General features: G+C 42.9%; 1 protein-coding gene across 2 annotated transcripts in view; it reads left to right on the top strand.

Annotated features, from left to right (window-relative positions):
• The window catches only part of TMEM94 (transmembrane protein 94), a 2,655,014-nt gene that overhangs the window by 1,511,130 nt on the left and 1,117,830 nt on the right, over positions 1 to 26,054 (top strand). For both annotated transcript variants that reach the window (XM_044084945.1, XM_044084944.1), the window contains one exon: positions 25,229 to 25,402. In XM_044084945.1, coding sequence (XP_043940880.1) covers positions 25,229 to 25,402 — 174 coding nt within the window. The remainder of the gene's footprint in view (positions 1 to 25,228; positions 25,403 to 26,054) is intronic.

The following is a 26,054-nucleotide window of genomic DNA, read 5'->3' as shown; positions in this document are numbered from 1 at the left end:
CATCCAGTTTCATAAACCTGTATGATTTCTCCCAGCTCATACAAAACCCCACAAGAATAGACAAAACCTCCAACAGACAATCCATCCTGGATTGGACTCGCACAAATAAAAATAACACACCCCTTCTAGCAGGATGCCTCCCCAGTACCATAAGTGACCACCTACCCACATACCTAATCAGAAACAATCTTAGTCCACCTAGACAAGTAGTCTATAGGCTAAACCACAACAAGAACATTTTAATACCCACATTTTCAATTCCCTCTTCCAACAAATTAACTGGTCCCCCCTCAAAACACTACCACTAGATGAAGCTGTTAAACACTTCACCACCTTCCTCAACATCCTAAACAGCCTGGCCCCCTGCAGAATAGATAGAATAAAACATCATCACACACCCCGGCTTAGAAACAACACCAAAGACCTACTAAAAAAAGGGACAAGGCATGGGAACACTGGCTAACTAACAAAAGCAATGACAACCTTCTACTTTTCAAACAACTTAGGAATAAAGCCAAATCCCAGATAAAAGCTGACAAGCCTACTACATCACTGCACAGCAAAGAAACAAAAAAAAAACCCAAAAAAGTTCTGGGCCACTATAAACAAGCTCCTGCAACTTGGTAGTACGTCCACCACCAACCCTAACACACAATTCAATTCCTTGTTCATAAACACAATTCACTCACTTGTTGACTATGACCAAAACATCACTACTATAATCCCCATAGCCGACAATGAGGGTGTAATCTCCTTCTCCTTTAACCCTGTCCCAACCCATGCCATAAAAAACTACTCAGTAAGCTCAAGCCCACCAGCCTAGCTGCTGACAGCCTTCCATCAGAATTCCTCAAAGCTGCCTCCAAAGTCATAGCCTACTCCATTTCTATCCTCATCAACTGCTCTATCTCAGAGAACCATGTCCCACTAAGCTGGAAAGTCTCCAATATCACCCCACTCCATAAAGGTGGCAGCTCTACCGAGCTTCCTAATTACAGGCCCATTGCCATTCTTTAAACTCTCTCCAAAATACTAGAAAAATGTATTCACTCCCAGCTTCTAAACTACCCAAAGAAATGCAGCAAGCAGGAGACACCGAGCTGAAACTATAAAGAAGTTTATTAAAACAATAAAATGCCAATAAAAGTGCACTGTTGAGCACCTTCATCAGATAGTGCATAACAGACAAAACACAGCTATTTAAAATATTCAGCAACCAATCAGAGATCAGTATTTCACCCTCCTTTTTTTAAGGATGGGTTTTAAAGGAATTAAAGCATTCAGGCCTGGGGGTTTACCAGCCCCAAGTCTAATTATCCATCTAGTTTCTGCGTACTCTGTATCATTAAACATATTTCCTCCCCTAACATTACTGTTAATGTTTTGTAAAACCATAAATAAAAATGTGTGCCCCATATTCACTTTAAAATGCTGATATAAAGCATTATGTTCATTCTGTAGTCTAATATCCAAAATATGCTGAAGTATCCTATTTTTCAACATACAATTTGTCTTTCCCACGTAATATGAATCACAGCTCTGGCACACTGCTAAATACACAAGATTCTTTGTTCTACAATCAGCATAACCATTAAAAAAAAAATTCTGTCCTGTTCTAGGATGCTTGTAGATATTCATTTGCAGAATGTATTGACAAGCTTTACAATGATAGCAAGGAAAAGTGCCTGACTTCTTTATCTCAGGACCTCTCTTACCACTATTCTTAGGTTCATGACATAGCATGTCCTTCAGATTCTTAGTCCTTCTGAATGTAAAACTGGGTGCAACACCTATTACTTGTTTTATTCTCGCATCAGTATGTAGTACTTTCCAATGCTGCTTCACTATGTCACAAATGCCACCCATGTCACTACTATAGGTAAAAACCAGGTTAACCTTGTTTCTGTCACCAGGAAAGCTACTCTGACTCAAAACATTTTCCTTTCTGGCTGGATTCCTATTGAGCCACGGTCTATCTATACTATTCCTTTTGTCAGCATAAGGGTATTTTTGTATGCCTACGCAAGGGGAGATGTACCCCGACCTCTTGGCACGTTGGCAGGAGATAAATTTACAGACAAGTATATCTTATATGAAATTGCTACTAGAATATTTTCAACCAGAACAACAACAAATATCCAATGCAGTACAATCTATGCAGCAGGATATTGAAAGTCGTTTTAAGGAGGAATGTCATATTGATAGAATGGCTAACATAATTTGTGCAGCTGCCTCATATGATGCTAAACTACAACATATTAAAACTAAAAAGCTTATCAGAGACTTTAATGACTTTGCTAGGGGTGATATTTTCATTTGGCCAAGAAACAGGATGACAACAACAGCTAATGTAATTTCAGAGGCTAACAACAGGGAACCGGCACGTAATCAACAGTTTGAAAAGGAACTTAGTGATAATATGCATAAATCAGTTATATCTTCTAGTAGCTCAATGTCCAACTCAGACGCTATAACCATGGCAATGATTGTACTGTCGAATGGGAATGATGCAAGACTATCACGCTTGCAAGGTGGGTCAAGTTTGCTTGACTGTCGGTGCTCCTCAGGAACAGCAGCTAACACTGTTGTAGTGTTTATAGCGATGGGGACAAAGCCTAAATCTTCATTTTCCACCAGCAGCAAAACTTTTCCTATGCTTCCGATAACAGTCAAGAAAAAGAACCCATGCAAATGGAACATTTTGAATCACCACGAGCAGACGAGACTGAGAATTTCGAACTGACTATGGGTGACTGTAATAATATTGTAAATAATTTATCTGATATTGAACTTACACCAGATCAAAATTATGTTTTAAACAAAGGTTTAACTTTTGATGTTCATCGTGTTTCACTGTTGCAGTCATGACTGTAGGGTTCTCCCCTGCTGGCAGGCAGCCCTCGGTCGGCCAGAATCCCAAAGTCTGGGTCCAGCGTCGGCTGTTCAACCATGCTCCCTGACGTCAGAGCGCCAGGAGTACAAAGCTGACAGCCGACGCCATCTTCTCCAGTCTTTCTTGCCGTGCGGTGATAGCAGTTCGCAAGTGCCGGTCGGCTGACACCTGACGAATTTTACTGACATACTTTAATCCGAAGATTTTTCTTCTCCACTCAAAGCTAAGTACCCCGTTGGGGAAACTTTTTTCTTGCTCCACTCCGATGTCAGAAAAAGTTAATAATTGTATTTCATGTGGGAAGCAAATACCTCATAAGGATTTTCATTCTTACTGTATTCCTTGCTTGGGCCCAGACCACAACGTAGCTAATTGTCGGTTTTGTGCCAGATTCAATCAACGTACAATTAAGCGAAGGTACGATTTTGCTTTTCATTACTTCGGTAGGCGCTTTATTTACAAAATGTCGTCGGATACAGTTCCGGCTACCGGAGTTCACAAACGTCGCAAGGATAAAGACAGGCCTCCGAGGTCCAAATCTGATGATAGCGCACAACCGGAGCCAGCTTCAGGTTCGGCCGTCATCAGTGAGGCGCTTTTGCAGCCCCTGTTGTCGGCCATTTCAGAACCGACGGCCGAAATGGACTCTCATGAGGAGCCAGCCAGGCCTTTAAATATTCCTGTTGCAGGACCTTCGGACAATGCTCCTTCGGATGGGTCCGGAGCCGCTGTGCAGGTACCGGCTTCCGAAGGGGGTTTCAGGCCTACTCAGCTACTAATAAAGGCAAAGCCAAAGACAAAGGGAAAGACTCCTACAAAATCAAAGACTTCTACACAGGCCTCTTCTGAACCAGCTCCCAAGTCACAGAAACAGTTACTCAAGATGGCGGAGGATTTACTTACTATGATTAGGGGTTCTCATCCCCCTCCAGACAAAAGGCCTAGGCAGGATATCTCTTATGATTCCTCTGATCAGGCTTCTGTTTCCTCTGTTTCTTCTTCGGATCAGGAATATTCTTTCCCTCCTTATGAGGATTCTGATGCTGAAGAATCCATTCCTTCAGCTTCTCCCCCTGAGGATTTTTCTTTTGGGGAAACTTTGCATGAAATGAGGGAACATTTCCACTGGGAAGGACAGGAGTATTCGGAATCCAAGAAAAGACTGAGGGAATTTCTTCTTCTTCCCCAACATAGACACCTGGCTATTACTCCTGTTTTGGATATTGTGGATGATGCCTTTTTGGAGGCTAACTTAACCCCTGACTCTTTTCCTCCTGCTCCTGTTAAGCCTGATAGGTATTACAGGGTTCCTGATTCCCATCAGTTTTTATACAAGAACCCTTCTGCTGACCCTGAAACCATTTCTCAGGGTCCTAAGGGAGCTAAGGCCGCTTCTGCCAAAAATCCTATTCCTACTGAAAAGGATTCTCGATCCTTAGAAAGATGGGACAAAAAGGTGTACACTTCTGCTACTTTGTCCATTAGGGCTTTAAACTGTCAGTTTCATATGTTTAAATACCAGCAATTTCTACTGTCTGTCTTAAAACAAAAGCTTACTTCCATTTCTGTCTGTGCAGATGATAAGGAATTACATGACTTATTGCATGCCTCTGAACAGGCTGGGAAGCATGGTTTACACTGTGGATTTGATGCCTTGGAGGCTTCTTGTAGGGCTGCGGCCTCTGGCACAGTCATTAGAAGGCATGCATGGCTAAAGGAACAAAATTTACCTGAACAAGTTAAGGCTAAATTATTGGATGCTCCTGTTCAGCATAATGTTTTGTTTAGATTAAAAGCTGAAGAGGTGATTAAAAAGATGGAGGATAAGGCAAAATCCATGCAAACAGTTAAAGATTTCTTACAAGTACAGCCTCCTAGATTTAGCAGGAATTGGCCTTCTAAAAATTGGTCCTTTCCCTCTTCTGACAGGCCTCAGAGGGGTAGATATAGACGTTCCAGAGGGAGGCCTCAAACACAAGCTGCTTATAGACCAAGACAGTGGACTGCTTCCACTCCTAGGGGAGGAGAGGACAGGTCACAATCTCAAAGAAAACAAACTCAATGACTCTCTCTGTTGGGCTACAGGAACTTCTTGCCTGGAAGCCCCTCTCGGAGGAAAACTCTCTCTTTTTTATCAAAATTGGACTCAAATAACCCAAGACAAATGGGTTTTGGATGTGGTTTTAAGAGGTTACAAATTCCATTTTCACACCTTGCCAAGGCCAAGCGGATGGCCAGATCTTCCAAAACATCAATGGACGGAGGCCTTAAACCAGGTGGAAGCTGTTTTGGCTGTGAATGCCATAGAACTGGTTCCTCTTTCAGAGATGGGAAAAGGTTTTATTCAAGGCTCTTTCTAGTCCCAAGGAAGCAAAACTCATGGAGACCCATTCTAGAGCTGTCGGTCTTGAACACCTTTCTAGAAATTCCAAAATTCAAGATGCTTACTCTACAGCAGCTACTTCCAGTGCTGTCCAGAAATGCATGGATGGTAACTTTGGATTTAAAGGAGGCATATTTACACATTCCCATCAGGCAGGATCGCAGAAAATACCTCATGTTCAAAGCCAGATCGGGGCACTTTCAATTCTCTGCGCTGCCCTTTGGATTATCTACTGCGCCCAGGGTCTTCACCAAATGCCTGGCTCCAGTAGTAGCTTATTGCAGACTCAAGGGAATTCAAATTTACCCTTATCTGGACGATTGTCTAATTCAGGCAGACAGCAAGGATGTCTTACTCCAGCATCTAGAATTTGTACAGAACCTCCTCAAGTTCCTGGGATTCTCTGTAAACATAAAAAAGTCAAATTTGACACCATCACAACAGATAACTTTTCTGGGTGCACTTCTAAACACCACAACCCAGATGGCATTTCTGACATCCGAAAAACAGTTACAGCTGGCTTCAACTTTCAAAACCTTGGCAACTTTAACTCATCTATCTGCAAGGAAATTCCTGCAGGCTTTGGGTTACATGACCTCCTGCATCCTTCTCATACCATATGCAAGACTACACATGAGGAAAATACAGTGGTACCTAAAAAGTGTATGGTCTCAGCATTGCCACAGTTTAGACATACTGATCTCCGTCCTTCCCTGCCTTCAAAAGGAATTTCTTTGGTGGTCCAGGGCATGTGCTCTAAACAAAGGGAAGCCCTTCCGTCTGCCTCCTGCCTCTCAGATTCTAACCACGGATGCCTCAGATTATGCTTGGGGAGCCCATTTTCAGGGCAATTGTTTGCAGGGCCTTTGGACAAAGGATCAGAAGCACCTGCATATCAATTTAAAGGAAATGTTAGCCGTTCAGAAAGATCTATTGGCCTTCAGGAATCTTTTACAACCAGGACAACTGTTAATACGGACAGACAACACCACAGTTATGTGGTACATAAACAAGCAAGGGGGATCGCATTCCTACCCCCTTTGCAGACTAGCCATGGATCTATGGAACACAGCTCTAGCTTGCAATCTGGATCTTCAAGCTCAGTTTCTACCAGGAAAACAAAACTTCCTGGCAGACAGTCTGAGCAGAAATCTTTCGGATCCACATGAGTGGATGCTGGACACCAAAATATTCAGGATGATAACAGCAGTCTGGGGATGTCCTCACATAGACCTCTTTGCATCCCATCTCAATCATCAACTACAGACTTTTTGCACCAGGACTTTCCACAGAGAGGCTTGGAAAGTGGACGCCCTGTCATTCAGTTGGAGGAACCTCTCGGGATATGCCTTTCCGCCTCTTCCTCTTCTTCCACAGGTTTTATTGAAGATAAAACAGGACAAGCCCAAGATGATAATCTTGCTGGCTCCAAATTGGCCTCGGCAGTTTTGGTATCCAACTTTAAAAAACCTATGCCTGGACCCCCCTTGGGTTTTACCTCAGTCTCCGAACCTTCTGTCCCAACATCAGGGTCAGGTCCTACACTCTCATGTCAGAACTCTCAACCTGGCGGCCTGGTTAATCCAGGGCCTTTGATTTCTTTTTTACTGCCCAAGCAGGTTATGGATGTCATTTTAGAAGCCAGACGTCCTAGTACTAGAAAATCTTATGCAGGCAAATGGAAAAGATTTTGTTCCTGGATGCAGGCTCAGGATTCTGATCCTCTTCTTCCAAACATTACTTTAATTTTACTTTACTTGACAGATCTCTTACATAAGGGTCTCTCTCTTTTCCATTAAGATACATGCCTCTGCTATTTCTGCTCATTATAATACAGACCCTCCCATCTTTTCCCACCAGCTCATGCGACAGTTTCTCAGAGGAGCTAAGAACTTAAGACCTCCTAGATCTCCTCCTATTCCTGCTTGGGATCTCAACTATGTTTTGGAAAAACTAACCTTGCCTCCTTTTGAGCCTGCTGCCTCTTCTGACATCAAGTTTTTATCTTGGAAGACAGCCATCCTGTTAGCCCTAACCTCTGCCAGGAGAGTTTCAGAGTTACAAGCCCTTATGGCTGTGGAACCTTATATTATTTTTCATCAAGACAGGGTATCTTTGAGGACTAATCCTACATTCATGCCTAAGGTGGTTTCCAAAGTGGCTTTAAATCAAACTATACACTTGCCAACCTTTTTCCCCACTCCTCAAAATAAAGGGGAAAGGATCTTACATTCCTTGGATATACACAGACAGCTACGTTTTTCCTGAACAGAACCAAGGACATCAGAAAATCAGAACAATTGTTTGTTTCTTATGCTTCAAGTTCCCAAGGTAAAGCCATTTCAAAACAGACCATTTATAAATGGATTGCTCATGGAATCAGATTTTGTTATTCTCACCATGGAAAGCAAATCCCAGGAAGTATACGGACTCATTCCACCAGAGCTGCTGCCACTTCTGTGGCCTTCCTCAGGGGAGTTCCTACCAAGGACATTTTGGAAGCTGCAACTTGGAGTTCAGTGCATACTTTTTCAAAGCACTACAATCTACCTCTCTACTCTAAGTCTAGGGCTGGTTTTGCCTCTGCAGTTTTGCAGGGCCTTTTAGCTGCCCCTTCTTTATTATGACCACCTCCCTTTCTTTCAGCTTTGGGAATCTACCCTACAGTCATGACTGCAACAGTGAAACACGATGAACATAGTACAGTTGTGTACACCTACCATAAATGTAGGTGTTCGAGTGTCTTCACTGTTGCAGTCTGGGTTTCCCTCCCTCCAGTCCCCTCTTATTTTTTCCTTTGTGTATTTCCTTTTTTCACCATTCTTCTGAGGTGTATTTGCAATGGTTATGGGACCTTTTTCATTTTGGGACTCCTGACATCTGGGGCAAGAAAAACTGGAGAAGATGGCGTCGGCTGTCAGCTTTGTACTCGTGGCGCTCTGACGTCAGGGAGCATGGTTGAACAGCCGACGCCGGACCCAGACTTTGGGATTCTGGTCGACCGAGGGTTGCCTGCCAGCTGGGGAGAACCCTACAGTCATGACTGCAACAGTGAAGACACTCGAACATCTACATTTATGGTAGGTGTACACAACTGTACTTTCCTGATAATAAGTCTGATTACGGTCCAGCAGTTTTGGATATAATGTGCTTTGCAAGGAATGCCACGCTACATAATATGTTTGCTGAAAGGAATGGTGAAAACAGTGTCAGTGTTTTGAGACAGCCGAGTGATTTTATGCCAGTATTTAGTCCAGCAATTATTACATTTATAAGGTTATGTGAACAGGATATATAAACATATATTAAGGACAATAAAAAGAAAAAAAATCACAATTTAACTAAACAACAGAGACTAGCTCTTGAACAGTTATCTAAGGATGATAGAATAGTCATAAAGCCAGCGGATAAGGGGGGCTCCGTAGTCGTTATGAACAGAAGTTTCTATTGTAACAAGTTGAGTATGTTATTGGAAGATGATTGTACTTTTAGTAAATTTCCTCCCATTATGGTTAACACAATAATAGTGAAGGTGAAGAATATTATAACTAACTTACATAAGGTAGGTTTAATAGATGATAATGTGAAAGATTTCTTATGGATAGAACATCCAGTGGTCCCTGAGTTTAAAGCTTTGCTGAAGATCCATAAGGATGCTATGAACCCACCCCTAAGGCCTATAGTTTCAGGAAGGGGTTGGGTGACTGAAAATGTTTCGATATGGGTTGAATGTGCTTTAAAACCCATTTTGAGCCTGTATCCTAGGATATTAAAAGATACCGCGCATTTTATAACAGCTTTGTTGGCACACCTAGACACAATGAGGGACAAGGAATATTTGTTTGTTACACTGGATGTTAACAACCTATTTACTGTTATTGACAATCAATATGGCGTTTTGGCTATTGAGAATTTATTAATAAATAAAACGCAATTAGATATGGATACTATTCAGAGGACGAGTAAACTTCTGAATATTGTATTAGAATACAATATATTCATATGTCAAGGTACTTACTATCGACAGAAACGGGGTGTTGCCATGGGCACACCCTGTGCTAATACATATGCTAATTTAGTATTAGCACATTGGGAAGATGCAGCTATCTTTGATGTGACACATGTATGGCAGGGCAAAATGGGTTTTTATACCAGTTTCATTGATGATATCTTTTTCTTGTGGGAAGGCACAGAAATGGAGTTAAGATCATTCATAAAATATCTAGAGAAGAGCTCTGGCATTTTTAGATTTACAGTCATTTGCTCCGACTCAGAGATGGACTTCCTGGATGTGCATTTGACCAAACATGAAGATGGTAGTATAGCAACATCTTTATATAAGAAAACCTATTGGCGTAACAGTCTGTTACCCTTTGATAGCATGCATCCACGTCACACATTTGATAATATAGTTAAAATCCAGATGTGTAGGATTACCAGGTTGTGCAGTGATGACACAAGTTTCCAGGGTGAAATTGAAAAATTTAAGGATAGTTTAAGTTCAAGGGGCTATAGGCGTAAGAAATTTGAGCCTTTAATAGAATTGAGTAAAAACAAAAAGAGTAGTATAGCTAGACCGTGGCTCAATAGGAATGTAGCCAGAGAGGAAAATGTTTTGAGTCAGAGTAGTTTTCCTGGTGGCAGGAACAAGGTTAACCTGTTTTTTACCTATAGTAGTGATATGGGAGGCATATTTGTGACATAGTGAAGCAGCATTGGAAAGTACTACATACTGATAAGTTCATAGGTTCATACTAGGCTATCTGCCCTAGGGCATTTATAAGCCTAGCCAGAATGTGTTTGGCTTTCACCACCCATTTTAAATTTATTTTGCTATGCCCTTTTTCGAGGTTAGTATACTGTGCCTCTGTCTAACAGTGACACAGAAGTGATACCCGGGGTAAACCTACGATCTCCCATCCACTCATCAAGATTCCTCTTGAAGAGAGTCAATGAGGGACTCTGCCTAACCTTGACTGGGATTTTATTCCAGAGTGAAGGGAGCCTCTGGGTTATGAATCTGTCCCTCCAGCATGTCCTATTTATTTCAGGGCTGAGGTTCAAGTCTTTCGAGCGCGTAGCTCGATGGGATTTGGATTTTCTGAGGTGTAGCATGTCCATTAATTCCGGGTTGGACATGGCTTTATACGTCAGGCACAGATCGCCTCTGAACAGGCGGTATGCCACTGAGTAGAGCTGGAGTTTCTTTAACCGAGCATCATATGGCATCTGTTTGAGCCCTTTGATCCTCTTGGTGAGGTACTTTTGGGGTCTTTCCAGTTGCTGCAGGTGTCTGGTAAGGTACATCCCAAAAGGGGCATTGTACTCAATTATGGGCCTGATGAGGGATGAGTAAAGAGGCACGATGACCTCCCCTGATCTAGATGTGAATCCCTTCACGATTAGGTGGGCTATATAAAATGTTTTTCTAACCACTTTGGCCACGTGGTTGTCAAATGAGAGACTGCTATCAACTTGGGTCACCAGGTCCCTAATTACTTCTTCTGTACTTAATGGATTACCACCTATGTGGTAATTTGTGGGCACTTTGTTTTTGCCAAAGGGGATGACTATACACGTTTTGGCATTTAGCTTGAGGCCATGGCTCTGGCACCAGTTGTCTGTTTCTATGAGGCCCTTTTGGAGGATGCTTGTGTCGGCTGGAGAGTCTATTATGGCGCCCAGTTTGCAGTCATCTGCGAACTTGGTCAGCCACAGTCCTTCCGTGTTGGCCTGTACCTCCGAGAAATATATACCGAACAAGAGAGGTCCCAGGACTGAGCCTTGTGGGACACCACTTGTAATTGGTTTGGAGTCTGACATGGCTCCAGCAATTCTAACCATGTGGGTTCTGTCCTTGAGCCAGTTTGCAATCCATCTTAGTGACATAGGGGTTTATATTTAAGCTGGTGAGCTTATCTATAATGCCCGAGTGGGGTATTGTATCGAAGGCTTTTGCGAGGTCCAGCTCACACTTCTTGTGTCTACTGTCTGGGGCCTTTGCACCTGCAGGACTCCTGTGCTGTGTGCCATGGCTTCAGCCCCAGGGTCCTGCAGGAAAGAAAAAATAAATTGATTTTAAGAGGCTTACTCAAGCCAGAGGATTCCCTATCTGTTTCAACAGGGAAGCCCTCTAAGGCATCTAGGTCTTCGGCTCCGACAACTGAGCCGAGACCTAAGGTTTCTCAACCTTTGCCTTCATCGGCTCCGGCTGGAGCCGATAAGTCTCAGTCCACAGTTTCTGTGGCTCCTCGCTCCGGCGGGCCGAGGTAGTAGTTCCGTGTCGGCTCCGACCAGACCTTCGGAGCCGACAACTAGGAAGAGGTCCAGGTCACCATCTCTTGGCTCCGTTCATTCGGCTCCAGGATCTCCCCTGCTGTCTGAACGGAGCCAAAGATCTCACTCCTCTAGGTCATCGAGGCTGTCGGATCATGACCTTCAGAGGGTAGTGAGTCGACTTCTTAAGTCCAAGGAACTGGCACAGATGCTTCAGAGCCCGACTCATCAGTCGATGCCTGCCCCGGTCCATCAACATATTCCTCCTTCGACTCTCTTGAGCTCGGAGCCGGGTCGCGTCGGAACCGAGACTGTGATAGCGTCGGAGCCGATACAATTGTCTTCGGCTCCGTCGTCGGCTCCGTTTTCTTCCTTGGAAGAATCTCGGCGCCGGACTTCCCTCGTCGGCTCCGAGGGGGTGAGTGGCATCGGACCCTTGTCCGACCCCCCCTCTCCCTCTCGGTGCTTCGGCGCTGGTGAGTTCGGCTCCGACATCGCCTCGAGCCATCACTGTCGGTGCCCAGAGGGGTTCTTAGCTTCTCGGCGCGGGGACCTCTGGCTCTGCCTGACAGGGGTGCATTCGAGGTCATGCGGAGTGTGTTAGAGCCTGGCTCTACTCCACAGTCGGCTCCGTCCGCCCCTCCCTCACGGTGCCTCAGGTTAAGTCGACTCACTCCCTCATCCCGGACCGCAGAGAGCCAGCTCCTCAGGAACCCCTGTGGGATTTCATCCGCTTCTGAGGCCTCTCCTGATTTGGCAGAAGAGCCCCCTCGGAAGAGGAAGTGTAAGAGGAAACACATTGACTCACCTGAGTCCATCACGTCAGACACAGATTTGGATGATTCTGAGGGTTCCCCCCGTTCCCCTTCTGAAGATGTCTCATTTGCAGACATTCTGGAGATCCTGAAACAGAGGGGAAATTGGCCAGCCCTCAACCCTTCGGAGGACGAATCTGTGTTTCTTGAGGCGTTAGCTCTCCTCCTTCCACCTCCTGTGTGTCCCCTTTGACCCCCTCATGCAGGTGGTTCCTAAGAAGGCATGGACGGCTCCTGATTCAGTGGACCCCACTCCCAGGAGACCCTCCAAGTTCATAACAGCACCAGCAGACAAACAGTTCTTAACAAAAGGAGTTTCTGTGGATGCTATGGTGGTAGCTGCTGCCACTAAGAAGGAGCTAGCTGATCCTTCAGTACCTGTCCATCCACCTAACAAGGAATCTAGGTCCATGGACAGGTGGAAGCGGATGTTCTCGTCAGCGACATTTACCATGCGTTCGCTGAACTACCTGTGCCATTTTACTCGTCTTCAAAGGGACTTGATCAAAGAAGCGAGTGAAATGTTAAAGGACCCTACAGCTGCGGGTTTCCAAGATAAGATGAACACGCAGCTGGCTACCCTTAACTCCATAACCAACTCCTCCATGCGCCTTCTTTCTTACGCGGCTGATGGAGCGAGCAGAGCCGCAGGGACAGGTGTGGCCTTACGTAGGCATGCCTGGATGCGGCTATGCAATTTTGCGGACCCCTTCAAGACGTCTTTCACTAACTCCCCGTTCGATGGATCATCCCTCTTTGGTCCTCAAGTGAAAGAAACCTTGACTAGGTGCGAAACTGATGTCAAGACCCTTTCTGCCGTCGGAGTCCGTTTTTCTACTCCTTCTAGGCCTTACCCCAAAGGCCAGAAAGGTGGAAAGATGTAGTTCCGTAAACAATCTCAAGGGACTTCGCCTGACGCACAGAGTCGTTTCCCCGCCAGAGGCAGAGGCGGGAATAACAATGGTAGACGTCGCCCTAGGGGCAGGGGGGGTCCGCAGAACCAGGGCAATCGGGAAGCCTTCCCTGACAAGCCCTTTCAGCATCCCTGAGGTGTTGCCCGACTGCCCCTCTTCGGAGGCAGTCGCGGGAAGATTGTCACTGTACCCAGAAGCCTGGCTATCCCTGACTCAAGACAAATGGGTACAGTCCATCATTTCCGAAGGCTATTCTATCCCCTTTCTTCGCGTTCCAAATCAGTCAAAAAAATCCCTTCCAGATGTTCCACCGCTCAAAGGGATCTAGCGGTTTTGGAGATTTCAAAACTGCTTGCAAAAGAGCAATTCAGCCAGTTCCAGCAGACCAGCAAGGATCCGGAATCTACTCAAGGTTCTTTTTAGTTCCAAAGAAAACAGGGGACTGGAGACCAATTTTGGATCTCAGTGTCTTGAACAGATCAGTCAAGAAAACAAGATTTCGGATGGTCACGCTGCAATCCATCCTTCCCCTTTTGGGCAAAGGAAACTGGATGTGCTCTATAGACCTTCGGGATGCGTACTATCACATAAAATGAACAGGCGCTCCAGAAGATTCCTCCGCTTCAGGCTGGGAACCAGTCATTTTCAGTTCAGGGCCCTGCCCTTTGGTCTCACCACTGCCCCGGTGTTTACCAAATGCATGGCAGTGGTAGCTTCTCACCTGAGACGACAAGGATTCCAGGTGTTTCCATATTTGGACGACTGGCTCCTCACAGCTCCCACCAAGCATCTCCTTCTGATGGCCAGAGATTACACTTTTCGCGTTTGTCAAAAGCTGGGTATTTCAATAAATTGCGAAAAGTCTGTTTTGTCGCCTTGTCGTACTATTACCTACATAGGCGCAAATCTAGATACAGTAAACATGTCTGCAAGACTAACACATCAGAGAATAACAGACATTCACAAACTGGTATCACTCCTTTTCAACAACAACAGAATCAAAGCCAGGTTAGTTCTGAAAGTGTTGGGAATTATGGCAGCGGCCATACCTCTGCTTCCATTAGCCAGATTCCACATGCGGATCCTTCAATGGATGCTCTTTACTCAATGGTCATACCAGCAACTTCCAATGTCTCACACCATTATGATCACGCATGCGTGCAAAAATCATCTCATGTGGTGGATGTCTTCCCCTCAGCTCTTGTTGGGAAGACCCTTTGTTCCACCTCCTCCGGTTGCTACTCTAACAACGGATGCCTCCCTGATCGGGTGGGGGGGGCATTATCAGGGCAGGATGGTCCAGGGCACATGGCAACCAAACGAATGCCACTTGCACATAAATGTTCTGGAGATGAGAGCAGTGCTTTTAGCGTTGCAAGCCCTTCAAGACTCTCTTCCCTTGGGAACGATTGCAATCCAAACAGACAATATTTCTGTAGTGTGGTACCTCAACAAACAAGGCGGAACCAGGTCATACCCCCTGTGTCGAGAAGCACTCAGACTGTGGCAATGGGCGATTTCTTCTCAGTGGTTTCTGATAGCAACGCACATCCCCGGAAAGTCCAATCAAATTGCGGACAAGTTGAGCAGAGCCGTACTCATGCCTCACGAGTGGTCTCTGAAAGACTCTGTAGTGAGAGAAATTTTTCTCAAGTGGGGTCAGCCTTGCTGCGATCTTTTTGCTACTCCCCAAAACAGCAAGTGCAGAGAATATTTCACTCTATTCCCTTTACCAGGCCAACCCAGCAGAGAAGCTCTAGTCCAAGTTTGGCCCCACTTCTGTATGCATTTCCTCCCTTCCCACTGATCTCTCAAGTGATACAGAAAGCTATCGCTCAGAAGGCCTCATTGATCCTCATTGCTCCTTACTGGCCTCGACAAGTGTGGTTCCCCTTTCTACATCGTTTTCTCTTGGAGCGACCGTGGAATCTGGACCTAGTTCCAGATCTTTTGATCCATCAGTCGGGTCAGTTTCATCGCTCCCTCCCCTCTCTGAACCTCACTGCTTGGTTCCTCCAGTTCCAACCTTAGCCAGGCTTCCTCAATTATCTCACTCTGTTAGAGATATTCTGATAGCTTCCCATAAATCTTCCACTCGGAAGATTTATTTGAGTAAGTGGAAGCGCTTCACATATTGGGCTCAAGGAAAGGACATAGATCCTTTCACTGCTTCCATCCAATTAGTCCTTGATTTTCTAGCTGAACTCTTCCATGCAGGTTCATCTCCTTCTACACTTAAAGTTCAATTGGCAGCTATTTCTAACTTTCATGTGGGTATTTCTGAATCTGCCTTAATGTCCCACAAGCTTTGCAAAGCCTTTTTGAAAGGAGTTTTCTTCTCAGCCCCCCAAAAAGAAATCCTCCTTCTCCTTGGGACCTAAATTTAGTTCTAGGTTCTTTGATTCTCCCCCCTTCGAGCCTGTACTCTCCTGTTCTTTAAAACTATTATCATGGAAGACTCTTTTCTGGTAGCTATTACATCAGCTAGAAGAGTTTCAGAGCTTCAAGCACTCAGCTGTCGTCCTCCTTATCTTTTGTTTCATAAGGACAGAGTATCTTTACGAACTAACCCGTCCTTTTTGCCTAAGGTGGTCTCGACGTCAAATCTAAATCAAAGCATTGATCTACCTGTCTTTTTTCCAGAATACTCCAATAGGTCTGAACAAAAATTACACTACCTGGATGTTCACCGTCAATTGAGGTACTACTTGGATAGAACAAAACAGTTCAGAAAATCTGATCAGCTGTTTGTCTCCTATGCGGAAAGCAGAAAGGGACTTTCAGTTTCAAAGGTATCATTATCCAGATGGCTAACATCTTTGATCTCCCTTGTATATGAAATTAGACATCAAAAGCTGCCTGATAAACCTAAGGCTCATTCCACCAGAGCTTTGGCTACTTCTTTAGCCTTCCAAGACAGACTGCCTATTGACACCATTTGTGCAGCGGCTACTTGGGCTACTCCTCACACTTTCATTTCTCATTATAAGTTGGATTTAGCTTCTAGGCATAGAGCTAACTTTGGTTCTACTGTTCTCAGGAGTCTGTTCCGTTAGGCCACCCGGACAAGGTGCTAGGGGCGGTCCCATCCAGCAAGAATGAAGGCGAGATAGACAACTTAACATATAGAAGTTATGTTCTTACCATAACGTTCCATGTTAGTTGTCTTCTTCTCGCCTTCTTCTTGTCCCACCCTCCTTCCCCTGGCCTGGACAGACCTAGAGGAATTGTGATTGTGACCTCTCTTTCTACCACCTCTTTCTTAGACATATGCTATTTTGCATATTTCCTGGTTCAGGATGTAGGTCACCCTTCTTTCTTCCTGTTGTTAGAGGTGGACTCTGTTTTACAGTTATACTGTTACTATTATAAGCTGGGGTTAGCTTACAAACGAGATCTGAGGTAACTCTCGCCTAGCATTGTGGGATATAAGGGGAGCCTCGAGCCGGTGGAACCAACTCTCGAGCTTTTAGAGTGGCCGAGTCGGAGCCGAGGTCGGCTCCGAACCCATCCAGCAAGAAGAAGGCGAGAAGAAGACAACTAACATGGAACGTTATGGTAAGAACATAACTTCTATTTTTATGTTTGGGTTTAGCTCTTCTTGGAGTTCATGTAGGACGCAGCCCGGGACACCGTCTGGTCCCATTGATGCTGTGTTTTTTTGCTTTGGAGAGGGCGGCTCTTACCTGAGCATCTGAGATGTCAGGGGGGCAGCACTCTGCTGGGATAGATATTTGCCCTTTTGGTGGGGGGGGGGGGAGAGAAGTTTGCGCTGAACCTGTCAGCTAGGATGTTGGGCAATGTCTGTGGGTTCAGTGTATTTTTTGTCATTTTGGACTAATTCTGAGCATATCTGGGAATTACCACCCAGGTTCCTAACATGACTAAAGAAAGCCTTGTGATTATCCTTTGTGTTCTGTGCAGTTTTTCTCTCGAAGCTGGCCTTAGACAATTTTATGAGTGCCCGTAGTTTTTTGCTAATACTGATCAGTGATGCCTTCCCTTTTTGGGATTTTGCTCTATCATTTAGTAGCTTCCTCCTTCTATTGTATAGTTTGTTTATGGCTGGGGTCCACCAGACAGGACGTCTGCCTTTGGAGGATTGGGTCTTGGTTTTATTTGGGATCGCATGATCCATGCATTCTTGAAGGTGTTCATCGAATGCATTTATAAAGGATTCTGCGGTCTGGGCCGTATTTTCCACAGGCCCGGCGCTTTGAAGGATTCCACCTCGGTTTTGAGGAGTGTGAAATTTGCTTTAGAGAAGTTTTTCACTGTGGTTTTCTGGGCAGGGGTGGGGTCGGGATGTGAATATCCAGTGAGATTAGTTTATGGTCTGATCTTACCAGTGAGGGATACACTTCTGGTCTGGAGCATAGAGTCCCCATGTTGGTGATGATCAGGTCCAGTATGTTTTCCCCTCTTGTGGGAGTGGTAACAAGTTGTTCCATAGCATTTGAGTTTATAAATTCTAGGAACCTTTGGGCTAGGGTGTTGGAGCTAGACTAATGCTCCCAGTCTATGTTTGGGTAGTTGACGTCGCCCAATATAATGGTGTTTGGAGAGACCTTCATATTTTCCAGTGTTCTCAGAAAGGCCGAGTGGGGTTCCTGGGTTTGGGAGGGTGGTCTGTAGCAGGCTATAAACTGGAAGGCAGTTTTACCCACTGTTAGTTGCACATGGATAGTCTCTGATGCTTCGTGCTTTGCCACCAACCTGGAGGTGTGGGTATCTTTGATGAATATCGATACTCCCCCTCCTTTTGTGGTTCGGTCCAAGTTTTGGGGCCGAAAAGAATGGTATGAGGTATAACCTGGTAGTGCTGGGGTGCTCTCGGGAGCCCTGAACCAGGTTTCTGTTACTGCACAGATATCGATGTTCTCCATGCTAAGGAGAGTTTTGAGTGCATGCATCTTGAGGTTTAGACTTCTGGCATTGAGTAGCATTACTCTTAGTTTCTTATCCCTTGTGATACCTATGGAGGTGGGTTTGTCTTTTGAGCCTTGCCTAAAAAAGGCACTATGGGGGTAGCAAGCGCCTTTGCCAATATCCAAAAGCCCAGGGGTGACAGGTGCAAGCCGTCCCTAGCGAAGCATCGTGGCTTGTCGAGCATATCATCCCAAGCTGACAGTCATTGGATCCCCTTTGAATGACACCAGTACTTAAGCCAATTGTTGAAATTGATCATCTTGTCTTCATATTGTGGCATCATTCTTGGTGAGGGTAAGATGCTACTCAAGGTCAGGGTCATACCGGCCTGGGCTACATGCTCAGAGAGCTCCTTTATGTCTCTTTTCATGTTGTCCAGGGAGGTACGTCTCAGGTCATTCACACCAGCATGGACAATGACGGAGTCATATTTGTACTTGCCTTGGAGTGACCTGAGTGCTTGTGTTATGTGGCGGATCCTAGCGCCCGACAGGCTGCTCACCGTGACCCTCTCCTTGTTCAGCCTGGTGAGCGGGACGTCAGTGTGCCTGACTATAGAGTCACCTATTACAAGTGTATCAGGTGTGTTGTTTAGTCTTAAGGGCTGTGACTGTTCGGCACACTGGCTTTGTGAGATATGTGTTGCACGTGTTTTGTTTTGGGGTAGCGGTTGCTTGGTTGTCTGCTTTGGAGGTCTCTGCTGCTTAGGCAGATCTTTATTTAGAGCCTCCGAGTATGTTTTTGTGTGATTATGTGTTTGGTTTGCTGTCGTGGTAGGTCTATGTGAGACTGGAATTGTAGTGAGTGTGGTTTCCTTCTCCTCCTGACTGGTTATGCCAGTACTGAGTTGAGAGAGCTTAGCCTCCAGTTTGGCTATATGGTTGCATCTCTCACATGTGTTGGAATTTGTTGGGAGGAGGAGAGGGTTGTCTTGTGTACATGAGGCAGTTGTAACATTGCCTCAAGATTCCCAGATTCACCAGCTGGACCGGAGAGGAGAGGAGATTGACAACTGACCTTTGGACATGCTAGAATAATATTGGGAATTCCTTAATAATTGAAAACAAGGGCCAGTGGGGAGTGAGGGTGTAGTGCTGACTTATATAATTGCTTTAGCGTGCAAGTGCCAGGTAACTTAAGTGCAATGTGTTACAGGTAACTTAAATGCAAAAACGACAAACATTAACTTTCTTTCAAGTGAAACAAGGAAATAAGTGCAGTAAGCAATGCAGATATCACTAGTGATCCACAGAAGCGCTGAGAAGCCGCGTATTAGGTGGAATTGGCGTTCCAGGGAAATAACAAGCAAACAAACAACAAGCATAAAAATAAAACAGGCCAGCCAAAACACCTTGCCGATTGTTACACCAACTGTGTAGAATCAATGTATGTAAAATAAACAGTAATAAACGTTGGTGTCAGCTCATGCGAAACCTCTGATTAAGTTAGAAAAAAGCACTTGCAAAAAGTTTTCACGGTAAAAGATACCTGCAATATGAAATAAAGTTACCTTTATAAGCTCTCACAGTCTTTTCACGGTCTTTGTAGGCAGCAAAAAGTAACCTTGAGGTTCCGCTATTGACCCGTTGTCAGAAAAGCGTACAACAACCAAGCCAAAAATAGAACAAACTTTCTGTTGGAAATTAGTTTACCTTCCGTTGTAAACTCGCGCTGTATTTATCTACAGCTAACAAGTGTTCGTAGCCCTTCCGTTGCTCCGTTGCACAAAGCCGTGCTCTGAAGGACTCAGGAAGCTGGAATTGAAGGCAAGCCAAATAGCGTATTGAAGCCAAGGTCTGTTCAGACCAAATGATACCACCAAGCCTTCTATATAATAAACGTATCAGAACGCTTTAACAAAATAGTTCAGGTCTATTCAGACCAAACAGCAAACAACATAAGGCACTGCCAAGTATAGTTTAGTATTCGTATTCACGACAGAAAGGCAAATAATCCCAGAAATTCTTTAAAAGTAAATTTATTGGATCCTCTAACTGACAATGGTAAGCGCTTTCGCAACAAGTGCTTTTTCAAACCAACAATTAACCCATTATAAAACACACCCTTTTATACTCATTCATTAAATTTTGGCGGTCAAAAGACATCTCCATTTAAAGGGATATAAAAGGATATATAGTTTCCAAACTATATTTATACTTATAAATACAGTTATTAAAAAGTCTATATCTTTTATTAGACATTATAAAATATATAATTAAGAATAAAAATAATAAATAAATAAAATAAATTAATATAAGTAAATATAAGAATGTAAGAATATAAAGTTATATAAATATATAGATATATATGGGAAAATACATTAATAGTGCATGAATATCTTAAAATGAATTCTTTGCAAACAATTTCATTGTATAAATAACATGCACATTCAATGTTACCAAAAAATAAAACTATCTAAGTTGCTTGATATTATAATATATATGACATATATTATATAATGTTAAATAATATGTTATATAGTTATAATTATAATGCATTAAAACCTATATCACTGTGGATGAAAAACCAAATAATTGTTCATCCAGTAAATTACAAAAATAAGAATAAAAAATAAAAAATGATGATAAATGATAAATAATAAATAATGAAATGAAAAATAATAATAATTTTAATAATTTGTATAGTATATATAAAAAAATATATGCTACTTCCAAAAAATGCATACATTTTGGAAAGTTCACAATGTTGTAGCTACACTTTAATCAAGTTACTACCAAGCAGTAATAAATACAATTGAATACTTTAGAGAATGCCTTGATTAGTGCTCAAGTTACACAAACAAAGCTAGATCCAGCAGGCCCGAATCCAGTCTATGCCACAGCAAACAAGGCGCACCAACTTCAGTAAGAAGCAGTTCAGATATGCATGCACTATAAGCCTTTAACCAGAAATTCCCAGCTCAGAAGGGCAGAGTCCAGCCTCTCCTCCCACAAGAGTGCAGACCACGAACCCTCTTAATGTAAAATAACTGGCCTGAAAGCCCAAGTGCTTAAACCAGAATTAATACACTTTTAGAATAACAGACACTGAGCCCTCAATCAGCAGTTCCCAACCTAGAAGGATGTAAGCTACCTGTTCTGCCACTACAGTGCAGACCACAAACCCTCTCAGTGCAAAACTGGTCCGAAGCCCAAGTGGTTAAACCAAAAGGCTTAGAATGAGTTACACCAAGCAGTAATAAATACAATTGAGTACTTTTAAGATGATGCAAAAGTAAAATAAAGTAGGTAGAAACACAAGTACAGTAAAAGCAGATGAATTTTATTTTTCTGAACAAGTGCTGAGATCAAAGAAACAGATTTGAGTGCTGAAACTAGAAAACTGGCTAGTTATAAGAAAAAAAAAACTAAGCTAGAAGGCTTCCCTCCAACACAGAAGGGCTTGGGGGCTCAGAAGCCTACAAATAGTCTATACCACTTAACAGGAAAGGCAGGAAACAAGCCCCAGCTGCTCTCTTTGTACACAGTAGGAGTGCCTGAAAATAAAACAAGTAATAGGTGTTGCACCCAATTTTACATTCAGAAGGAATAAGAATCTGAAGGACATGCCATGTCATGAACCTAAGAATAGTGGTAAGAGAGTTCCTGAGATAAAGAAGTCAGGCACTTTTCCTTGCTATCATTGTAAAGCTTGTCAATACATTCTGCAATGAATATCTACAAGCATCCTAGAACAGGACAGAATTTCTTCTTTAGTGGTTATGCTGATTGTAGAACAAAGAATCTTTTGTATTTAGCAGTGTGCCAGAGCTGTGATTCATATTACGTGGGAAAGACAAATTGTATGTTGAAAAATAGGATACTTCAACATATTTCGGATATTAGACTACAGAATGAACATAATGCTTTATATCAGCATATTAAAGTGAATACGGGGCACAAATTTTTATTTGTGGTATTACAAAACATTAACAGTAATATTAGGGGAGGAAATATTTTTAAAGATACAGAGTGTGCAGAAACTAGATGGATAATTAGAGTTGGGGCTGGTAAACCCCCAGGCCTGAATGCTGTAATTCCTTTAAAAGCCATTCTTAGAAAAAGGAGATCTCCGATTGGTTGCTGAGTAGTTTAAATAGCTCTGTTTTGTCTGTTATGCACTATCTGATGAAGGGCTTGTTAGCTTGAAAGTGCTCAACAGTGCACTTTTATTGGCATTTTATTGTTTTAATAAACTTCTTTATAGTTTCAGCTTGGTGTCTCCTGCTTGCTGCATTTCTTTGGATTTATACTTGGTTACTGGCAGAGGGACTTTGGTGCGGGGTGACTTTTTAGCTTCTAAACTACCTTCTCTCCAATAACCTCCTATCAAACACGCAACATGGTGTTTGCCCCCACCACAGCACCACAACCAACCCTCCTCAGTTTTTCTAACACAATAAATAAACACAGAAATCAGAATAAATATGTCTCATCCATCTTTCTAGAGTTATCAAAGGCATTCGACACAGTTTCACACCAAAAACTGCTGTCAGAACTGGCCACATTACATCTCAGTCATTCTTACCTAGCTTGGTTCTACAGCTATCTAACCAAACGCCAGCAGGCTGTTAGATGGCAACAGGAGCTATCATCTTTACTCCCTGTTAACACAGGAGTTCCACAAGGCTCCAAATTAAGCCCCCTACTTTTTACCATCTTCACAAATCATCTCCATAAATCCACATCTCTCGCCTCTGTCATCCAGTATGCAGATGACTCTACCCTGATATGCTCCACCCCCTCTCTAATACAACTACAGGTTATAACACAACAATCCTTCCTAGAAGTAGAATCCTGGCTAACTAATACTAACCTCATACTGAACCCAAACAAAACCAAACTCATGTTCTTTCTCCCCACCAAAACACCCAGTCCCTCATCCACTTTTCAAATCCACTCCTCCAACAACACAATCATAAACACCAGCTCACATACTAAATTACTAGGTGTCACAATTGATAGCAAATTAAAATTTGACCTACACCTCTCGCAATCCATTAAAAAAATACAAACTAGGCTCTCTTTACCGAATTAATCCTTTCCTAACTAGCCGTTCTAGACTAAGCATCGCCAGGACTCATCTCTTATCTACTGTTCTCTATGCTTCTCCCATCTTTACAAACATTAACAAAACTGACCTTACTTGAATCAGCCCACAATAAAATAGCCAAGTTCGCCACTAGCTCCCCATATAGGTCCCACCACTGCTCTGCCCTACAACAAATAAATTGGCTAGAATTCCCACAACAACTAACCAATACCCAGCTTGTCTTTACTCACCAACTAATATACCAGCCAAACAGAACCCCAGCCCTACAACAATTTCTCCAACCATATGCCAACACTCGGCAACTCCGATCCTCACACAAAACTCTCCTCCAAGTATCCAAAAGCAATAACAAAGCCGGGGACACCCTCTACTACCACCACATTTCTAAACTTTGGAACTCAATCCCTCAGCACATCCTAAATGCTACCAACCTACACCAGTTCAAAACTCTGTTCAAAGACCACCTCAATAACTCTGCTCCTGCACCAAGCTAGGCCAATGCCACATAAAGCCCACATCAAATTTCATCCCCTAAAGTTTATAGTCTCCATGTATACCCCACTCCCACTTGTTAATACCACCTATCAGCTAACTACAATGAGTATAATTTGATAATTTATTTTCTTTTGTTTGCGTATACATATGTACACGTATTAAAGTATACTCAAATGATCAACTAAAGATGGACCCCTGCCCAAAAAAAAAAAATTTGGTATTTCAGCATTTCAAGATTATGAAGTGAAACCATATATATATATATATATATATATATATATATATATATATATATATATATAGATATAGATATATATATATATATAGATATATATATATATATATATATTTATATATATCTATGACTTTACTATATTGTAATAATTGTAATAACTCTCTTTTTCACTAAAGTGCCTATTGTATATTGTACTTTCTTTATTGTCTCTAGATATTTCTGTTAAATTCTATGTAAAACTGACACTGTACCTGTCAGTGTTGTTCTTGTTTTATTGGAGCTTTTCTACCCAGGCCTCCGCTGAAAATGGTCTCAAACCCAGACGGACTATCCCGGTCAACAAATGTAAAATAAATAAATAAAAATCTTTCAGCTTACTCACTCATACAGCCATGTTTTTTTTTTTTTTTTTTCCCCAGTAGTAAGTAGTCCTCTATTTGATCATGTGCTGTTATTTGTTTATATCCACTTAGAACTGTTTGAGCCATATGTGCTTAGCCACATATCACCACAGCTTTCTAAATCTTCCATGTGAGCTGCTTTTCCATCCGCTTAAGTAGTCTTGCGTCAACTTTTTAAGAATTAAAATTTTCTAAAGTAGCCTTTCTGTACCAAATGAGACCTTGCTGATGTCAGAGCAGACACTTCAGTGCGACAAGTATGGTATGCCCAGGGTTGCCAGACATCCCTGTTTGGGCGGGACTGTCCCGGGATCAGCAGCCTGATCCAGAGTCCTGCACTGCCAGTTTAAATCCCGGGCAGCCTCCGCTTTGTTTTTTTTTTTTTTTTTTGATTGGCCCGTATACCGGCATACGGGCCAATCAAAAAACGCTAAACACGGAGCTTCTTGTGTTTAATGCGGAACATCGCAGTTCCGCATTAAACAGAAGTAGCTCCGTGTTTAGTGATTTTTTATTGGCCTGTATGCCGGCATTCAGGCCAATCAAAAAATCTCAAAACAGAGCTACTTCTGTTTAATGCGGAACTGCGATGTTCCGCATTAAATAGACGCAGCTCCGTGTTTAGCGATTTTTGATTGGACCGTATACTGGTATACGGGCCAATCAAAAAATCGCAAAACAGAGCTACTTCTGTTTAATGCGGAACTACGATGTTGAAAGTTGAGAAAGAGGAAGCTTTTTTTCAAACCATGGTACTGTATTTTTGCTCTGATGTATATTTTATGTCTAGTAAATGCAAAGTGGGCTGGCCAACTTTCTGCTTATCTCGTTTCAGGTTTCACTTCAGGTGCCAAAGATCTTTTCAAACTTAAGAATCACATTGTGCTGTATCAGCTCCCTACGAATGAGATTACCAAAGAGACATTACCAAGGAAACTGTCCCTTGTGAACCGAAGACAACCACCTCTCAGCCACATGATCAGCCTTTTTGTAAGGGGCATTGCAAGTAGTAAGTGTTAAACCGCTGTTAATCAATCATACTTGAATGGCAACAACAAAGCTTAAATCTGACTGAAGGCATTTAACATGCTTTTTAATAAGTAGAGGTGTGGATGTCTTTTTTTTTTTTTTGATACAGTCTTGTCTTGTTTTGTTAACCTTTTGTTATCCTCACAGCCTTTTTTAGGCTTAACCATGTACTGTTGATATTTTGTCAACTGGTTTTGGTGCTGCTTTCTTAAACTGCTTTTCTAGTAACTGTGTTTTTTCAACAGCTTACATACAGTATTCGTTTTGGTTTTTAATAAAATATTTTGTACAGTTAAATCAATATACAGTTGATATTTTTAAGTAAAAAGTCAACTTTGTACACTCTGTTGTGAATATTTAAATGCAGCTTTTGTGTTGCACATAACCACCGTGGTATTTCTTCACATATTTCTGGTTGTGGAAGGTGGCCTTAGTAGTGGACATAGATGTTGTGCCAAGGTATATTTCTGTACATTTGGCATGAACTGTTTTGTCTTTGATCAATCCTGTATCTTTGTCTGTGGGCTACTAAAGTAGAACTAGAAATATGAGAATCCATTGAAGTGACATTCGTAATACAGACCTTGCTGTTGTGGAGTATACAGCTCTTGTCACTCAAGTATGATGCAGAT

Source organism: Protopterus annectens, chromosome 10.part0 (genome assembly GCF_019279795.1).
Source record: "Protopterus annectens isolate FY-2018-M chromosome 10.part0, PAN1.0, whole genome shotgun sequence".
In the NCBI taxonomy this organism is placed as follows: Eukaryota; Metazoa; Chordata; order Ceratodontiformes; family Protopteridae; genus Protopterus; species Protopterus annectens.
This window is presented reverse-complemented; position numbering and strand designations above follow the sequence as displayed.